The sequence below is a fragment of the Cyprinus carpio genome, chromosome B1 (genome assembly GCF_018340385.1).
Source record: "Cyprinus carpio isolate SPL01 chromosome B1, ASM1834038v1, whole genome shotgun sequence".
In the NCBI taxonomy this organism is placed as follows: domain Eukaryota; kingdom Metazoa; phylum Chordata; class Actinopteri; order Cypriniformes; family Cyprinidae; genus Cyprinus; species Cyprinus carpio.
This window is the reverse complement of record NC_056597.1, coordinates 10,325,451-10,343,122: the sequence shown is the minus strand read 5'-3', so window position 1 is coordinate 10,343,122 and position 17,672 is coordinate 10,325,451. Positions and strand designations below refer to the sequence as shown.

At 34.6% G+C, this 17,672-nt stretch overlaps 1 protein-coding gene across 2 annotated transcripts; it reads left to right on the top strand.

Annotated features, from left to right (window-relative positions):
- The first annotated feature begins 629 nt into the window (after window positions 1-629).
- On the top strand, window positions 630-8,006 carry LOC109069809 (15-hydroxyprostaglandin dehydrogenase [NAD(+)]-like). 2 transcript variants are annotated; one of them, XM_042716533.1, is made up of 7 exons: window positions 637-877; window positions 1,086-1,209; window positions 1,823-1,929; window positions 2,391-2,487; window positions 6,632-6,708; window positions 6,942-7,105; window positions 7,793-8,006. In XM_042716533.1, the coding sequence occupies exons 1-7, from the start codon at window positions 785-787 to the stop codon at window positions 7,914-7,916; spliced, it is 786 nt and encodes a 261-aa protein (XP_042572467.1). In that variant the 5' UTR covers window positions 637-784; the 3' UTR covers window positions 7,917-8,006. The 2 variants fall into 2 exon arrangements, with proteins under 2 accessions (XP_042572468.1, XP_042572467.1); XM_042716534.1 differs by lacking the exon at window positions 7,793-8,006 and having other exon boundaries at window positions 630-877; window positions 6,907-7,104.
- Window positions 8,007-17,672: the final 9,666 nt, after the last annotated feature.

Here is a 17,672-nt window from a genome sequence, read left to right as displayed (position 1 = left end):
AGAGCAGTGCTGCTGTGTTTTGAACACTATCTTACATCAGCATTTGGCATACATTCATCATGGAAAGGACACAAGAAGTTCATAGACATTTACAGTATAATGCAAGAGCATTTGTAATTTATTTTGTACAAACATTATTAAATGTTATGCATGAACTCAAGTCTGTTAAACTTCATTTTCAGTGTGAATTGAACCAGCAGTCAATGTTCTCGCTGCTATTGTAAGAGGTGAGGCGCGTATGTTCTTCTGTGTACATCTGTAAATACTTCTGGCCACACTTTACTTTATAGTGTCCGTGTTACACAAGTATATAGCCTATAGCTAACGGAACAGTTATAATATAACGAAATGTATTACAATTTTGCAACAACAAAAAAATACGTTTGTGTTTATTTTTGGTCAAGTAAATAGGCTGCGTTAACATAAACGCTGTAATGTAAAGTGTAAAGTTCTTTTCATATGTTTACTGAAGAGCCCTCTGAGAAAGACTGAAAAAAATAAAGATGTTTATAAAAGCATCCGTTGTCTCTTGCTCATTTATGTGCGTTCATTGTACTCACTCCACATGTGTGTACTTGTACACTTTTCGACTGCCGCCGAGGGCACTGAAGAACGAACGCACGGAGCGCTCAGAAAATTGTTAGTAATCATCTCTTTGGTGTAAATGTCAGTTTGTAAAACGACACTTGGCCGTCTGTGTTTACTGTAGTAATACTTATCTACACGCCCCTTCTGACTGTACGCCTACATAAAGCATTGCGCGGTGCGCTCGGCGGTGAGCAGCATGAGTCTCCACGGGAAAGTGGCTCTGGTCACCGGCGGCGCGCAAGGCATCGGAAGAGCCGGGGTGGAACATCTCCTGGAGAATGGGGCGAAGGTTTCGCTTTGTCAAATTTCTTTTTAAAAAGGACTTCGCGGATTAACCCAATTAACTGTTGGGAAAACTAGTGCAAAACGTCTTTATAACTAGTTCAGTTGCCTTTTTGGGCCGATTATGTTTTATTTCATCATGCATCGTTGCGTCTTCATTTGGCCTAATAATTTGTTTTAGCATTACGTTATTAATTTACTTTTTGAAAATTCAGGTTGCACTGGTAGACCTGAACCAGTCCGTTGGAGAGGAATGTAAAAGTGATCTAGATGGCCAGTTTGGAGAGGATAACTGTATTTTTATCCAATGTGACGTGACTGACGCGGGGAAACTTAGAGGTAAAACCTGTTTATATATATATATATATATATATATATATATAGATATATATATATACTTATTCTTATAGTTAGGAAATGTATAATATTTGTCTAGTCTGGCACAGTTTGAAATAGATTTCTTAGAACGAAGCAATTCTCCACTGTATATTGCGCACCTGTAGCATATGTGCAGCGCATCTTATTCCTAAACAATGCCTGATTGTTTGGGAAGTGAATTAGGTCATACTAGACATTCATAGGCCCCCAGGTCATCACTGAGGAATGCTACTGGGTTTTTTGAAGTTTTACCACTAAATGTGTAGCCTTTTGTTAGGTTGCTTTATTTCTCCAAGACAAGAGTTTATGGGTCGGTGGTGAATGGGTTGTTCATTCCTGTTAAACTTGTTTCTAAAGACACGCTTACCTAAATGTTTCTTTGTGGAATGCTGCAGCTGCAAGTCAGGTGAGGGCACATGCAGACTGACACTGGCTGTGTTTCAAAACCTGGTGAACTGACTTGCTGGACTGCTCATTTGGTTTGATTACACAGCGTCAAAAGTGGCACTATTGAAACATTGCTATTTATTATTATAAATGAAAACTGAAAAATGAAAATGTTTTCTTTCATTAGATGCCTTTCAAAACACAGTAGAGAAGTTTGGTCGGTTGGATATTGTCATCAATAATGCTGGAATCAACAATGAGAAGAACTGGGAAAAGACCATTGAAGTAAATTTGGTGAGTTAAAAATCATTATGTAATCCAACTTGTAAAAAATGGATAGGTCATGCCAAACTGTTGCATTTCAACTTAACCTCATATCACTGGACACATGCTAAGAGTGGACGACGTTTGGTGCTTTAAGGCACAACATTCATCCACACTTCAGGAGGATAGGAGTTACAAATTCAATAAAAATATTCCACCCCCTGCTTTCAGTCCAAAAGATTTCACAATAGTACGTGAAGTAGAAGGAACACCATTATATGACACTTGTAGGCCTACATATGCACTGTATTAAATAATCTACAGATCTTTTAAATCAATCATGCTCTGCAGAGTGATTTCATAATGGACATAATGCAGTATAATAATGTGTTTGTTCATAATAGCCGGTCAATGTCAACATAATCTCACTTTCATAGAAAATGTCTGTTCACTATGTGCTAGCAGTTTTACACAACTGTTGTCTTCCTCAGACATCTGTCATACAGGGGACATATTTAGCACTAGAACACATGAGTAAAGAGTATGGAAAAGAAGGAGGGGTTATCATCAACATTTCATCTATGGCAGGTAAGATACTGATAACTTTTTCATGTGTCTTATATATGTGCATGTTTTTTTGAAAAAGTTAGCCTAAATGTTTTGTAGCCTGTAGAGAGAGAGTTGTTCTTAAGAAGATTACATAACAGTATTTTTTGGTTATTAGCAAACTATAGAGTGAGTCAAATGTTTGCTCACACTAAAGCAAACATATCTGACCCGGTTAAAAGGGCTGCTGTTGTCTCTGTTGCCAAGGATCTGTACCTACTGTTGAAAAATGACACATGCACAATTATTATGCCAAAATGTAATAAATTGCACAATAAATACTGTGCATTTACTTGATGATTGACTTAGAACATTTTGCAAAACAGGTCATTTGGACACACCTTTTTTTCCTAAGAATGCAGTTTTAAATGAACTCGGAAGACCATAAGGCAAATAACAATAGCAGTCTCACAACAGCTTGCACAATATAGACACTTTAACCTACAAAAGTGTCTGCTTTTATAAACTCAGTTTTTGTTTTGTTGTAGCATGCCTGCATGCTATTGGTCAAACTTTTAATACCTTGAAAAAGTCAAGTCAAGAAGACAATAGGAAAGCAAAGCCAAAACCCAGACATTTGTGGCAATTTAGAAAGCTAGGACAAGAAACATGAGGTTTGTTCACCCTATACCATACTTTCATATTTTAAAACAGTATCTTTCTCTTCCTCTGTGACTATTCAAACAATAGCCCAGCAAAGCCAAGTTCCCACTGAAAAAATATCACCAACTTTATAGTTAAGCACCCCAAAAGATGCCAAAAAATCCACAGAATCATAAATCAGCAGCAAAGCTATTATCAGCTTATCCATCTGTCATCAAATACCTGTGTTTTGGTGCCACTGAGCAGTTGGAACATAGATAACCTGATTCTGGGCACTGTTTTGAAGATATGATTATTATTTTGTATATATACAGTATGTGTGTACAGTCTGGATGATGAATTGTGCCTGGTTGACAGTGAACTTGTTATAACCCCCAACACACTCCAGACAGGTTTTTAGACTTGGATTTGAAACAGCCTTTTCTTTACCAACTAAGAGATGGGATAAAGGATGGTTTATTTGCCTCACTACCTCTCAGGTTTCTTTAACTAATGTAACGAAGGTGATTACTCCTCTTTGTGATTGGAACAACTCTCACTTTGTGGCTACATTAATGGAGTTTAGTTTCTTGTACTGTATCTGGAGATTGATTTGCTTGGAATTTTGATGAGGATACATTGTTTTTCTTGCATTGCCCTCTCCTCTAAAGTTGGAAGTTTGATATTGTGTTTAACCACACAGTGCATTGCATTAATTATTACCTGAAAAAAAAAAAAAAAAGAAAGAAATGTACTCGCCCTCAGGCCATCCAATATGTAAATGAGTTTGTTTCTTCATCAGAACAGTTTTGGAGAAATTTAGCAATACATCACTTGCTTGCCAGTGGATCTTCTGCAGTGAACGGGTGCCATCAGAACATTTAATAGAGTTTAATACAGTTAAAACATCTGAGAAAAACAATAAGTAATAATCCACAAGTAATCCACACCACTCCATTCCACCAGTTAATGTCTTGTGAAACAAAAAGTTGTCTGTTTATAATAAGCAAATACATCAAAACTTTTTTTTTTAAACTTCAAACTGTTGCTTATATGACTAAAATACGAGTCCTCTATCCATAATATTACTTTCTCTAGTAAAAATGTTGTCTTATCTAAATCAGGAGAGAAATATGCACAGATCAAAAGAAAAAATTCCAGAACAGTTCTAGACAAATATGTAAGTGCATGGATTTTGATGTGAGAGGATAACAAAGGATGGACTTTTCCACTGGAGGAAGCGTTATTATGGATTATGGAGTGATATTTTGGTCAGAAGCAATGGTTTAAAGTTAAAAGTCTCAATGATCAATTTGTTTTTTTGCAAACAAGTTTTGCTTTTCACTTCACAAGATGTTAATTGACAGACTGGAGTCATATGGATTACTGGATGATTACTATGATGTTTTTATCAGCTGTTTGGACTCTCATTCTGACGGCACCCATTCACTGCAGGAGATTCATTAGTGAGCAAGTGATGTAATGCTAAATTACTCCAAATCTGTTCTGATGAGCAATCTCATCTACATCTCAGATGACCTGAAGGCGGGTACATTTTCATTTTTGAGTGAACTGTTCCTTTAAGACTAAGTTCAAATATGGGCCTGATTCAGTCCCCTTTACCTCTGATAGCACTGAATCAGTATTAATGATGAATATATACAAATATTTACAAGAAACTTTAAAATAATTGAGAAACTAATTTCTTAATGAAAATAACTATTTATTGTATCTGTACTTGTTTTCATTATTGCCATGAGCAACTCTCACAAACTGTGAAAGAATGAACTAGGCTGCCCTGAGACAGGTGCTATAAATTAAACAGACCTCATGTAGCTAAAAATAGAACATTATAAATATAATCTAAATTATATAATCATAATTTGTCAAAAAACTATTACATAGAACAGATACACAAAGCAGTCTACAAAAGTAATCATATGTCTAGGATCTAGTTTTTGAGCATGCAGGGGAAAGTTGTTGGATTTATGCAGAAATACCTAACCATGCTAAATGGAAACATGTCTTTTTAGGATGACCTCATTGTTTGGTTTAGTTTTTATGATGATCTTACCCCTTAATTAAAATGTTTAAAGGCAAGAAAGCTTGATGACACTCTTCAAGATGTTAATACAGCCAGAATGGGAAACAGAGCCTTCTTTTATGTAAAATGGGTTATTCACTGCATGTGCATTAATGCTATGCTTAGATTTGTTCATCCAGAACACACAATAACTGTTTAATTGTAAATACTGTCTCAGGTATTTTCCCCTGCCGTCCTTGGCTGCCTAGGTTTGATGCGGCTTGTAAATGTTGTTTATTATAACAAAGCCTGAACGCTAAAAAAAAAAAAAAAAAAAAACATTGTTCCATCTGACTTTTCCAATAACCTTCCACATAAGATAAAGTATAAATTCAACCCTGTATAGACACACACACACACACACACACACACACACACACACACACACACACACACACACACACACAGACACACACACACACACACACACACACACACACATATATATATATAACTGGAAAAGTCATCTGCATGTACATATACATACATACATATATATATATACATACATACAATATGTATATATACATATATATATATATATATGTATGTATGTATGTATGTATGTATGTATATGTGTACACATAAGACGATGGGGGAGAATGCAGATGACTTTTCCACAGAAAGTTGTATTTTTATATAGGCCCATGAAGCGCCCTATAAAGTTTAAAACATTAGTTTAGGAAATTGTTCTCAGCTCTTTATGTTTCCAAAGAGCTGTTTCACTTTAAACAGACTCAAGAGCCATTAGGATTTTCATGCGTGAATTAAAAAAGAAATCCTCAGCCTTGGAAGATTCAGAGATTTTTCCATGACGAAGGTATTAAAAATCATTCACAGGCTTTGTTTTGCTACAGTCTCAATAAGATAAAAAACTTGCTTGACTCTAGTATTGCAGCCCTGGTTACAAAACCCTTAATTCAGTGCAATAATAGTCATGAACTAATATTGTTTCAAAATGTTCCAAACATGTCTGCATTTTTTCATCTGTGGAATCTTGTTTGAATATTCTGTTTTTTTTTAGTGTATTTCTTTTCAGTTCAGAAAGTGATAGTATCTGTTTCAAAAAATATTTATACAAGGAACACATTGAAATTTTAGTCATTATTGCCTAATAATCTCCTTCAGTGAGCTGTAACTAAGGAACACATTGAAATTTTAGTCATTATTGCCTAATAATCTCCTTAATTGTGCTGTTTCTTTGGTACTGTTGAGTCAAGGAGTAATGATTTGGTAGCAGTTGACAGCTCACTGGAGCAGAAGAGTTCTTCTGAAATCACAATTTCTTAAATTTGGCCTGCTTGTCACTCAAATCTACCGCATGGTTTCAGAATGCTACATTTATGGTGCATTGTTGGAGCCTAAAATCATGGTCATACTCTAAAGTTCCTTTAAAAATTTTGCATTTACATATGAAATATTGTTCTTTTTGGAATTAGTATTTGTTTTGTTTCTTCCTAGCATTTCTCCATTCTCCTCACCAGCCAGTATACACAGCGACAAAGCATGGGGTGATTGGATTTTCAAGAGCCATTGCAGTGAGTACATCAATCCTGTCTCACCAGTTTACCATAAGCAAAGTTTTCCGGAACCATATGTAAATCTGTTAACTGAAATATGGTACATTCCAGCACAGCCCAGCTTTTTCCCTCTGATAGAGTAGTTGTGTTTGATCACAGATAGGATCTCTCACCCCTGTGTGTTGACGCATTCTTTGCGCTGTGTGTGTAATTTAGGCTGACCGTGTTTGGACACGTTTTGTTGTCGGCAGGACGCATCTGAACAGGGCAATTATGGAGTGAGGATCAACACACTGTGCCCAGCCTTCGTGGACACCCAACTCCTTCGCACTGTGGAGCATGAGGAAACAATGGGCAAGTTTGTCAAGTACAAAGATGAATTCAAGCAACGGATGGACAAGTATGGTGTTCTCAAGTAAGCAGAGTTCTGCTGAACTACCTGTTTCTGCTGTTTTAGATTGTCTTAGTAGTTTAGCTTTGTTTGTTATATTCAGTCCACTGAATAAACAGTTTGCTTGGGCAGAGACCAACAGTGTTTTTTAGAAAACGGCAAAAATCTGTTTCCAGTCCAGACCTTAACCACTGCAAGTAAATAATCAGTGGATGAACTGCTTGTAAACCTTTAAACTTGCCTTTACTGGAAGATCTAGACATTCATTTTGCACCGCCCACTGATTAAAGGTGGATTAAACCATATGTTTTGCTTGCAAGACTTTTGACGTGCACTTAAAATTGAATCAAATCAACCTCCTCCACGCCAACAAATCACCTTCAGTATTACTGAAACTTTTTTCACACCTCACACTATTATTTTGGTCTTGATGGAGTTTCTGAAATTGTTTTATTTTATTTTTTCCAATAAAACATTTATGTCTTCCTCAAACACTCTGTAGACACACTAAAAATTAAAGAATGTCAACAAGAACATAGAAAAGATAAGTTTGAGGCAAGACGACTGATTTTAAACAGTAAACATGAATGGCCTTGTTTGCTTTTTTTAAAAAAAACATCCTTTACAGGCAAGAAAGTGCTGATTTAACATGTAGCAGTGACAAAAAAAATGTGAAATATGACCGTGTTGTGTCTGTGTTTATGTCTACAGACCATCTCTGATTGCAGAAGGAATGCTGCGAATGATAACAGATGAAAGCCTAAACGGAGCAGTGATGAAGATCACCTGTTCTAAAGGCATTCACTTCCACACCTATGAACCTCTCTCAGCTTGAGAGTGATGCCTTCATCAAACACGTTTGTCTTTTTTCTCTCCTCTCCATTCCTCATCAGAACACTTATTTTATTGAAGTCCAGTGCAGACACCTCAAACAGCGAGCTGAATGACACAAACCTATGGCACATTTAAGAAATAAAAAGGGACGATATAAGTTTTCCTGTCTATTATTTGAGTTTTGAAAACCAAAAAGGACTGCATACTGGTATTCGGGCTTATTTCTAAACCGGTTTATTTTCATTTTTATGTCGTGCCCATGAACATTAATTTGTATGAAACTGCTTTACTGTGAGTAAATGGTTTTGAGAAAAGAAAGTCATATTTATTAATAATTCAGTTATTGTTTTCGAGTCAATCATACCTCAATATCGCATACCAATGATTTTTTTTTTTTAATTTTTGTATATTTTTTGTATTATATTTTAGATATATATCTTTGTTGCAAAGAGAGTATCTTTTATTATGTATACCTTATGTGTAAATCAACCAATAAATATCTGAAAATACAAATAAAATGTTTAGTTTATTAGTTAATTCTTCTTTTAGTTTCCTACTTTGTTTGTTGTGGCTAAATGTGTATAGCATATGTGTTTTAGCCAAAACTAATCCCAAATCTGTAGTCTTACAGATTTTGAGACTAGGCTGCGTTCCTGTCTACATTAAAAGATGCACTGTTCTGGAATGCAAATCCAGAAACAAGTGTCACCTGGCAGCTGTGTTTACATCAGTGCAGTTGTAATGTCCAGGAATCTGTACAATTGCCTACAGTTACCACATTACCAGAAATGGATAACTCCGGTGGCTTCACATTTTAGTTACATAGGTAAAGTCTTTCTATTTCCAGTAGTTTGGTTTCAATCTAACAAGTTATTTTGCTAAATACATACTAAGAATATTTTTTTTTCATGAACTCATGTAAATGCATCCAAAGTAAAAATGTATCAATTGCAAATGGTTCAGTAATAGAATATATTGTGACATGGCACACATTATCTTGGTCAATCAAAACATGGCTTATCTGTTTTAAAAACATTCATCAGTACAATCACAAAGTCTACACAAAAGTCCAGTTCTATATAAATAAACTACAAGTGCCCTAGGTGGGTTACAGGGGTTCAATTTGACAATAACAGTTCTCAGAGTATCCAGAATTTCACTTTTTACACTGTGACTTTACAAAATTCCTTTGATGAAACATCACAGGGATGTGACTCTGCTTTGATATGACAGCAGATAAAGATATGAAAGTCTATGAGGACTGGGAGGGAGTCGTTTTTAAAGCTGACTGTTTGATAGTCAGAGCTTTCTATCTACATCTGAAGAATTCTCGATATGCTTCTATATCATACAAACAGTTCTTGCAAAAGCAACAACTGAACCACAAATGTTATCATCATTTTTTTTAAAGAAACACTGTTGCAGTATGCAATAGTTCTGGCAATGCAATACACAAAAAAATCCACAACTTTTATACCACTTGTTAATCAATGTTCATTTCTATGTATACCATAACATTAAGTTATTACAAGTTACCATAACAAGTTACATATGTTCATTCATGATACCTATTATAATAATTAATGTTAACATACAGAATATTGTATACATAGGCTGCTGGTCTTCTCAACAAGGGAAACGGACAGAGAAAACACTCTCACACACTTTTATCAGTAACTGAAGTGAGAGGAGACCAGATGAGTCAGGTCATTAAGGTCACACAGAAGGCCGCGAGGAAGCTTGGGTGGGGTTTGAGTGCAGGTTAAACAGATGAGAAGTGTTGAATGATATGGCTCGCAGTTTGTCAAAAATTCTTTCATGACGAGACAATATTGGAATTGGCTGTTGATTCAGAGGCTGTTTTTGCATTCATGTAGTTCAACTTAATAAACTGAAAAAATGTCTGGTCAGTTACAGCTGTTAGAAAACAACAATAATGCTTTACAATTAACAATGTTCTAAAATAAATAAACGCTGTACTCAAAAACATTTAAAAAAGTATTCTTTGTTAGATTGTACAGCTTCATATTGTCTATCATACAAAAATTTGGATTCAATTACATGTGTGTCTACAGATATTATTTTACTCCCCCAATTACATGTGTGTCCCCCCCCCCTGAGAGAACGCTTTGTTTCTGCTGAAAAAATGAATACACACATATGTCAGACAGCTCATTACAGTGCCTGCAGAGCTATCACTGGTATTTTAGCCCAAAGCCTTGGTCATTTCCTGACCCTTGTGCATATAACTCATGTTCACTTTGGCAATCAATGTGCAATCAAACAGATTTGCTAGAAAGCAACAGAAATATTCTACTGGAAGTTTCACTGGAGTGTTTTGGAACTCCTCCATGAGTAATAGTTCTGAGAAAGGAGAGAGGTTGAGTGTTTCCTTCTGTCTCTGGCAGTTTGTGTGTGATCTCTGCAAATGTTTAGCTTTTGGTCACAAATACAATACTTGAAGAAGAAGACCAGCAGATTTAACATGCATTTGGTATAATCCTGTTTTGGACACATTATTGTTATTACTATTATTAAATACATTAACTAAATATTATCTTATCATTCTAATTAAACAGTGATTGAGAATGTGAATTTTGTGACTCAGTCCGTTATTTTGGTTGACGAGTGTAATCACTGACACAACCCAGTAATCCGGGATTATGTAGGTCATTTTACACACAGATAAATTCATTTTTGACAGCGTGTTGATAGTTTATTGGCGCCCCCCTCAGGACAAATTAGATGGCTGTTAGGTCAAAAACCAAACAATGTAATGTAGTAACTTATATACTTCCACACTTTCATACTGTTAGTCATACACAATTCAAATACATAGAAACAGACAGATATAGATATGACTTTTTTAGTGTGTGTTTAAGATGTACAAGTTCGTGCTCAAAAGGATCTGCTCTTGAAAACACTTCCCTGTATAGTAGATGTCTTACAGTGATTTATGGATGGAGAACCATTCAATTATTTTCAGAAACATATATGCTCCAAGCTTGTTTAAATTTTTTTATTTTTTTAACTGAGAACCCATGTTAGAAAAGCAAAATAAATTGCTGGTCAAGTCCAAAGCAAATATTTTTGTGGGAAAAAAGTTAAATCTTGTTAAAACGCTGTCTAATTTATATACACTGATGCAGCTGTTGCGTCATTCTGAGTACATCTGGACAGTGCCGGCTTAAGTGTTTTTAAACATTGTTTAGAACTACAAACAACTGTCACACGGGACATAATACATAATGGGCCAATGGGACTTATCACCTCAAGGTCTTTGGCCTGAAACCCAGAAATAAGTAAAATTCATATAGACAGATGAACAGCTCTTAAATGTGTATAACAGCCCATACAGAAATATATATATATCTCGATAGATAGAAATTGAAATGCTTCACCTTGCTTTTTTTGAAGAATCTTTGTTTTCAGGTCAGGTTGGCCCTGGTCAATGAATGAAATATCGGACAGGCCTTTTTAGTTACCAAATCCAAATATGACCTTGACAAAATCTATTAAAACTGAGGTAAAACAAAAACAGACTTGAGTATTTGCAACAATGAAATATCTGACAGGCCTTTTCAGTTTCCAAATCTGTCCTTGACAAAATGGATTAAAATTGAGGTAAAACAAAAATAGACTTGAGTATTTGCAACAAAGGAAAGCTAAAAGCTGTGATAAGAGACATCCCTTCCCCTAAGATTAAACGTGGCATGAAATGTCTCTGCGATGTCTCACTCCCTTGTACGTCACCCGTCCAGTTAATAGAGGTTTCTAGTTCAGTTGTCACTGGAAGCATCTTGACACAGTATGAAGCAATCTGTAGGACAGGCAAGGCTCAGAAAAGGATAAGAGCCAGTTAACTGCTGGTTTTGAATCATTCAAGAGTTAATGGTGCTCCTTATTAAGCAAAAAACTCTATTCAATTTTAGTAGCAAGCATGCCTCAGTCCTTAGCAAAGTATTGCAACTTTAAGTATTGCAAAAAGTTTGGTCTCATAGATTTGATACAGTAAGTTTTGCTCAATGAAGTAGTGCATTTTAATTTCAAGAACGAAATACTATTTAGGAAACAAACAAACAATACATAAAAGTTGAACTTGGCTTCAGAATTATTGTATATTTCTATTATGTTTTTTTTTTTCTAATATATATTAACCCATTTAGCAGATGCTTTTATCCAAAGCAATTTACACAAAGTGATTCACCATAAAGCCAACAATCATTGTAATACTTATTTTTATTTATATTAAAATATATGCTGTTTGTTTTTTTTAATTTTGTATTTTATTATATTTGTTTACAATCATTGTAATACTTATTTTTATTTATATTAAAATATATGCTGTTTGTTTTCTCAAATTAGTATTTCAGTGTACTTTTACTTTCTTCAGATAATTTTTTTAACATATAAATGATTTCTAAAGAAGCAAAAATCTAGATGACCCAAAAGTGTCCTCCCTTGTCAGAGGGAAGAGGAAATGTGCAAACATTCCATTATCGTTGGCAGAAAGGCAGATAAATCTAAGATAAGCATGAGGTGTTTAGTTCATATATTCTTTACGAACTATGGTGGGAAAATCTAACACAATATTCTATTTTCTGCCAGTTCCAGTAGTGCATACAAGAGAAATCTTCAATGTAAACACAACAGGGACGGTCTCTTGGGATTGTGTCTGTAGGCATTGTAAACTCTGCTGCTTTTGCACACATTGCCAAATGCTGCATGAGCAGCCTGACATCTGAACAGGGCATTTTGAGTGGATCTCAGATCTTAAAACTGAAGACAAAAACTTGACATGTGAAAGACGATTTGCACAGAATGAGACGTATATAGAGAGCAGCTTGTGGAAAGTATCACTCTGTACATTCCCACTGGTGTTGCTAAGGACTTGAGACTCAATCAGCTCGCAGGTTTACCGAGAACCTCTATGTTTATTTTACATCAGGGGAGCCAAGTGGCCCAAATACTTGCCTATGTGCTCGTTTCTAATGATAAGATGTTATTGTAGGGCTTCCCATGCGCATGTGAAAACTGTTCTGACTGGCAGGCAATGAGGTCTTGGCGGCTGGCCAAGGATAATAACTCGCCTCCTATTGGCAAAGAAAATAAGCATTGAGAGTGGTGTAAATTTGTAATCAAGGGACTCGGAGGAAATTCTTTTCGGAACAAAACTATGAAATACAATGAACGCCAATTTAAGGGGGTTAGCAAAAGAGCCTCCCAGAGAACAAATATTTAGCCCATAAGGCAACAAAAACATGTAATGCAATTAGCTTGATGTCATTAATATTGTAAATTTTCTTGCAAATATTCTACATTCAAACTGAAAATGTCTCAATAAATACTCAGCTAACAAAAAATTTCTAAGAACGTTCTGCTAATGTTCTCATTAAATTCTGAAAATGTTATTTTTGATTGTTCTCTGAACAGTGTTTTTCTTGGTTATGCGAATGTTATATTAACTTTCCATTTTATCATTTGGCAATATTTCTGAATGTTCTCTATATGTTCTAAAACAAGTAGTAGTATAACATTAAAAATGTTAGACGAATGTCCAACTAAAACATTTAAGAAAATAACTTTCATGAATGATGTATTTTGCACTTACTTTTGAGAATGCTATTAATGATGAGAAAACTTTGATCCAATGTTTTATTGATTTTACTGAAAGAACGTTTTTTAATGGCTTTGAGAGAACCTAGAATGTTATAATAATGTTCCCTGTTAACTGTAGCTTTTTAACTTACATAAAAAAATTATTTCAGATTGAGCAAAATACAGCTTTATTATAGCTGAAAGTCAAGGACATCATAAGTAAACTCATCTGTGATTCTAATTATATCTCTTTCTCATTTCGCTCTCTTCATCTCGTTTGCTTATGCCCTCCACCCTTTAAAAATACGCTCATTAACTTGAGCGATTAGCTCAATTAGCCTAGTGCTGCTCAAGAGGTGCAGATGCCTGCATGGCTGCGACAAACTAATCAGGAAGGTAAAGAGTTCATAGACATGCATGAGGTCCTGCTAATTAGGAGTGAAAATGAACCTAATGTGGAGGAATCTGGAATGGCCAGGCTGGTGGAATGGAATGAGGGGAGCTTGCATAAACATACATGCTTTAAGAAAGAGGAGGAATGCAAAAAGTGTTCCCTCTCACCCACTTCAAGTCGTTTCTCTCATCTCCCCCACCTCTCTTTCAGGACAATGATTAATGAGAGCAGGGGATTACAACAGCACTGGAGAGCAACAGAGCCATGCGTTCAGTGGCCAATCAACAAAACCTAATGACACAGTCATTATGAATGGATCCCTGTTCTCATCTTTCATTCACTCTCTCCTTTTTTTCAAATAAAGACCTGTGCAGGATTATTATTGCAATCTAGGAACCATCATTTCAACACATTACATCATGATCCAGCTCCAAACTATCCAGTTACAGTCAAAAAGTAAAGCAAACTTCCCAGTTTAAAAGATTAATTGTTTTGCGCGTGGTGGGACACTTTATTTTCTCTCAATTCAGTCTTCATGTCAAAATGGCTGGATGGATTTCAAATAAGGTGCGCTGCCTGTACCTGTGCTCTTAAGTTTAGACTAAACAAACTGACTGCAGAAATTGATGAAATGGATGGAGATTTGATGAGCCTAATAAAATCCTAAAAAAAAAAAAAAAATCATATGTTCTAGTCTCACAAAATTAAGGTTGAATTTTTTATGCTTTTGAAATAAGCCTTTTATGAAAGAAGTGTTTTATGATCAAAAACATATTTTTAAATGTTATTACAATTAAAATTACTTTTCTATTTGAATATTTTAAAATGCAATATACTCCAGCCATTACTCCAGTCTTCAGTACATGGTTTTGTTAATATGCTGATTTGCTGCTCAAGAAATATTCTTATTATTATCCATGTTGAAAACAGTGCTGCTTAATATTTTTGTGGAAACTGGGATACAGTTTCTTCAGGATTCTTTAGTTGAATAGAAAGTTCAAAATAATTTATTAGAATTTATTAGAAACAATATAGCGTTCCTAACATCATAAATGTATTAATAGTCACTTTTGAGCAATTTGATGCGTCTTTGCTGAATAATAATTTCTTAAAAAAAAAAAAAAATGCCCCTTAACTTTTGAACAGCAGGTGAAGTCTACATTTGAAATGTACAGAAAACGAAGAAGAAAGGTGTTTAATTTATTTTATAATTTTTCTAATTAATGTGTTATTAAATGTGTCAAATAATTTTTTATTTTTTTCTTAATTTTTTTCTTAATTTTCTGCTGTGTAAACTATTTTTAATGTTTTTTTTTTAATTGATAATTATGTTGTTTCTAGTTGGACTGATTTAATAATATTATTAATATGCAGTCTCAAGGAGAGCAAAGCAAAGTTTTCCATTCACATCTGGCCCCTGCCAGAGGCCTGTTGATTCCACAGGGGGTTTCTGGGGCCCAAGTTATGATGTTATGTAGCAAGGTCAGGATACGACTCAATGACATATACGAACAAAACTTTTAAACATGTAGTTGTCTGCCAAGTTCTTGGAAATGTTTGGATTTAAAAGTTTTCAGATATGACAACGTAATATATATATATATATATAAACATATATATATATATATATATATATATAATATATACTATATATATAACCTATATATGCAGTATCAGATAGGGCTGTCAAAGATTAATCACGTTTAATCCATCCAAAATAAAAGCCCCTGTTTAGATAATGTATGTTGTGTACAGGGTATATTTATTATGTCTATATAAATACACACACATAAATTATATATTTAGAAAATATTTACATGTATATACATTTATATATTTATATTCTTATATTTATATCAATATATAAATATATTTAACATAAACATAACATTCTTCTTAAATATTACATGCATGTATACATAATAATATGTCTGCCACATAGTTATGTAAACAAAACTTTTATTTTGGATGTGATTAATCGTGATTTCATTTGACAGCCCTAATATATATATATATACGTAATATATATATATATATATATATTGATATGGTATATTTTTTTTTTTTTTATATAAATTTAGTTTAGATAATTTAATTTTATTTTTTAAGTTAAGTTTTGATTAGGTATTATAAATAAAAAATTACAATTTAAAACATTGAGTTTTAACATATATAATTTTCAATAATAAAACTAAAAAGACATCACTGACCCATATGCAGACATCAGCAAAACTCTGTGTCTAGTGGAGACAATGTGCAGTACCTTCAGTTTAGTTCCCAAACAATCTGTCTGAGCACCTCTCCCAACTCTGACTCCTATTCAACACACGCACACACACACACACACACACACACACACACACACACAAACACACACACCAAACATACATACAAGACAGTCACGGGCATGCTCTGTTAACAAACCACACAAATACATGCACACACTCTCCTTCAACATAATTACAGAGGTCATCTGACCTTTCTTTTCCTCTCCATGAATGCTTTGTGTCCAATTGATCTCAGAGTGATTCTCATAGTGTCTGCAGTATATAGGGCACTGAAGGGAACGTCTGGAAGAACGAACAGAGGTCAGTGACCCTCTCTGTGTTGTCAACTGCAGAGAGAAAATCCACTGATGAAAAACAGTTTTACATCATGCCTCATACAGAAAAAGAAATATGAGAAGAGTAAAGTTGTCCTGTGAGACCAACAAGTCAGACCTCTGATGTCTTGTTTTGAGACATTGCTAGGTATCTTTCAAGTTTTTCTTTTACACAAATTGAAATCTGATAAATGTGATATCTTGTACAATGATGCCTTACACCAAGAGACCATCCAAAGGTCACCTGACCTCAGGCATGTGCTTAGATTGTTGCCTAAAGTATTACATTTAACTCCAGGTAAAAGGAAAATAGGTGGGAAAATGGCCCTGGATGAGTACAGGAGAAGGTTTCTTATGTGGAACATTTCTGTGCTACCAAAACAGCAAACAGAAAAAAAATCATTAAGTTTCCCAAACACAGAGACACATCCAAAACTCAAGCCATTGGTTAAAGCCTATGCCATAAACTATTCAGGATGTTTAAACAAACAAAGCACTGTTTCAATAGCACCACAGAGCCACAATGTTTATATACATTGTAGAAAAATTATATACATCTGACTAAACCCAGAATGGCACCTAAATGGTGGTTGGGGGGGGGCATTTGGAGATTTTGGAATGATTGTAGTATCCCAATTACATACATGAGCGTGTCATAACAGAACTGGATTTTAACTAAACTTCAGAATTATTTCTCTATTTTGGAGCATGTTCTAAAGAAAGAATAGTTCAATAAAAAATAAATGGCATTATTATTAATGCACAAAGACATCATCCAGTCATTACACATTTTACTTTATCTAAGATTCATGTGAATGCACATCTGTTGTGTGGCAATGGACTAATGCAGCGTTCAGGAAAGGGTGCAATACAGAAAACTGACTTCAGAGGGCGCCATAAAGTAATTTACCATTAGGTATTACATGGGTAGCAGTGACATCTAGAGGACTAGACACTTTGGTTAATAAACCTGCAGAATCAGATGTAGGCCATATTAAAACATATATATATATATAATTTTTTTTTTTTTTTTCATTTACTCACCCTCACGTCTTCTACGTTGTTTATTTTTTTCAGTGGAACCCTTCACACAGATCTTTCCCATACAATTCACAAAATTCCAAAATTGACAAATGTATTAATAATAATAATAATAAACACGC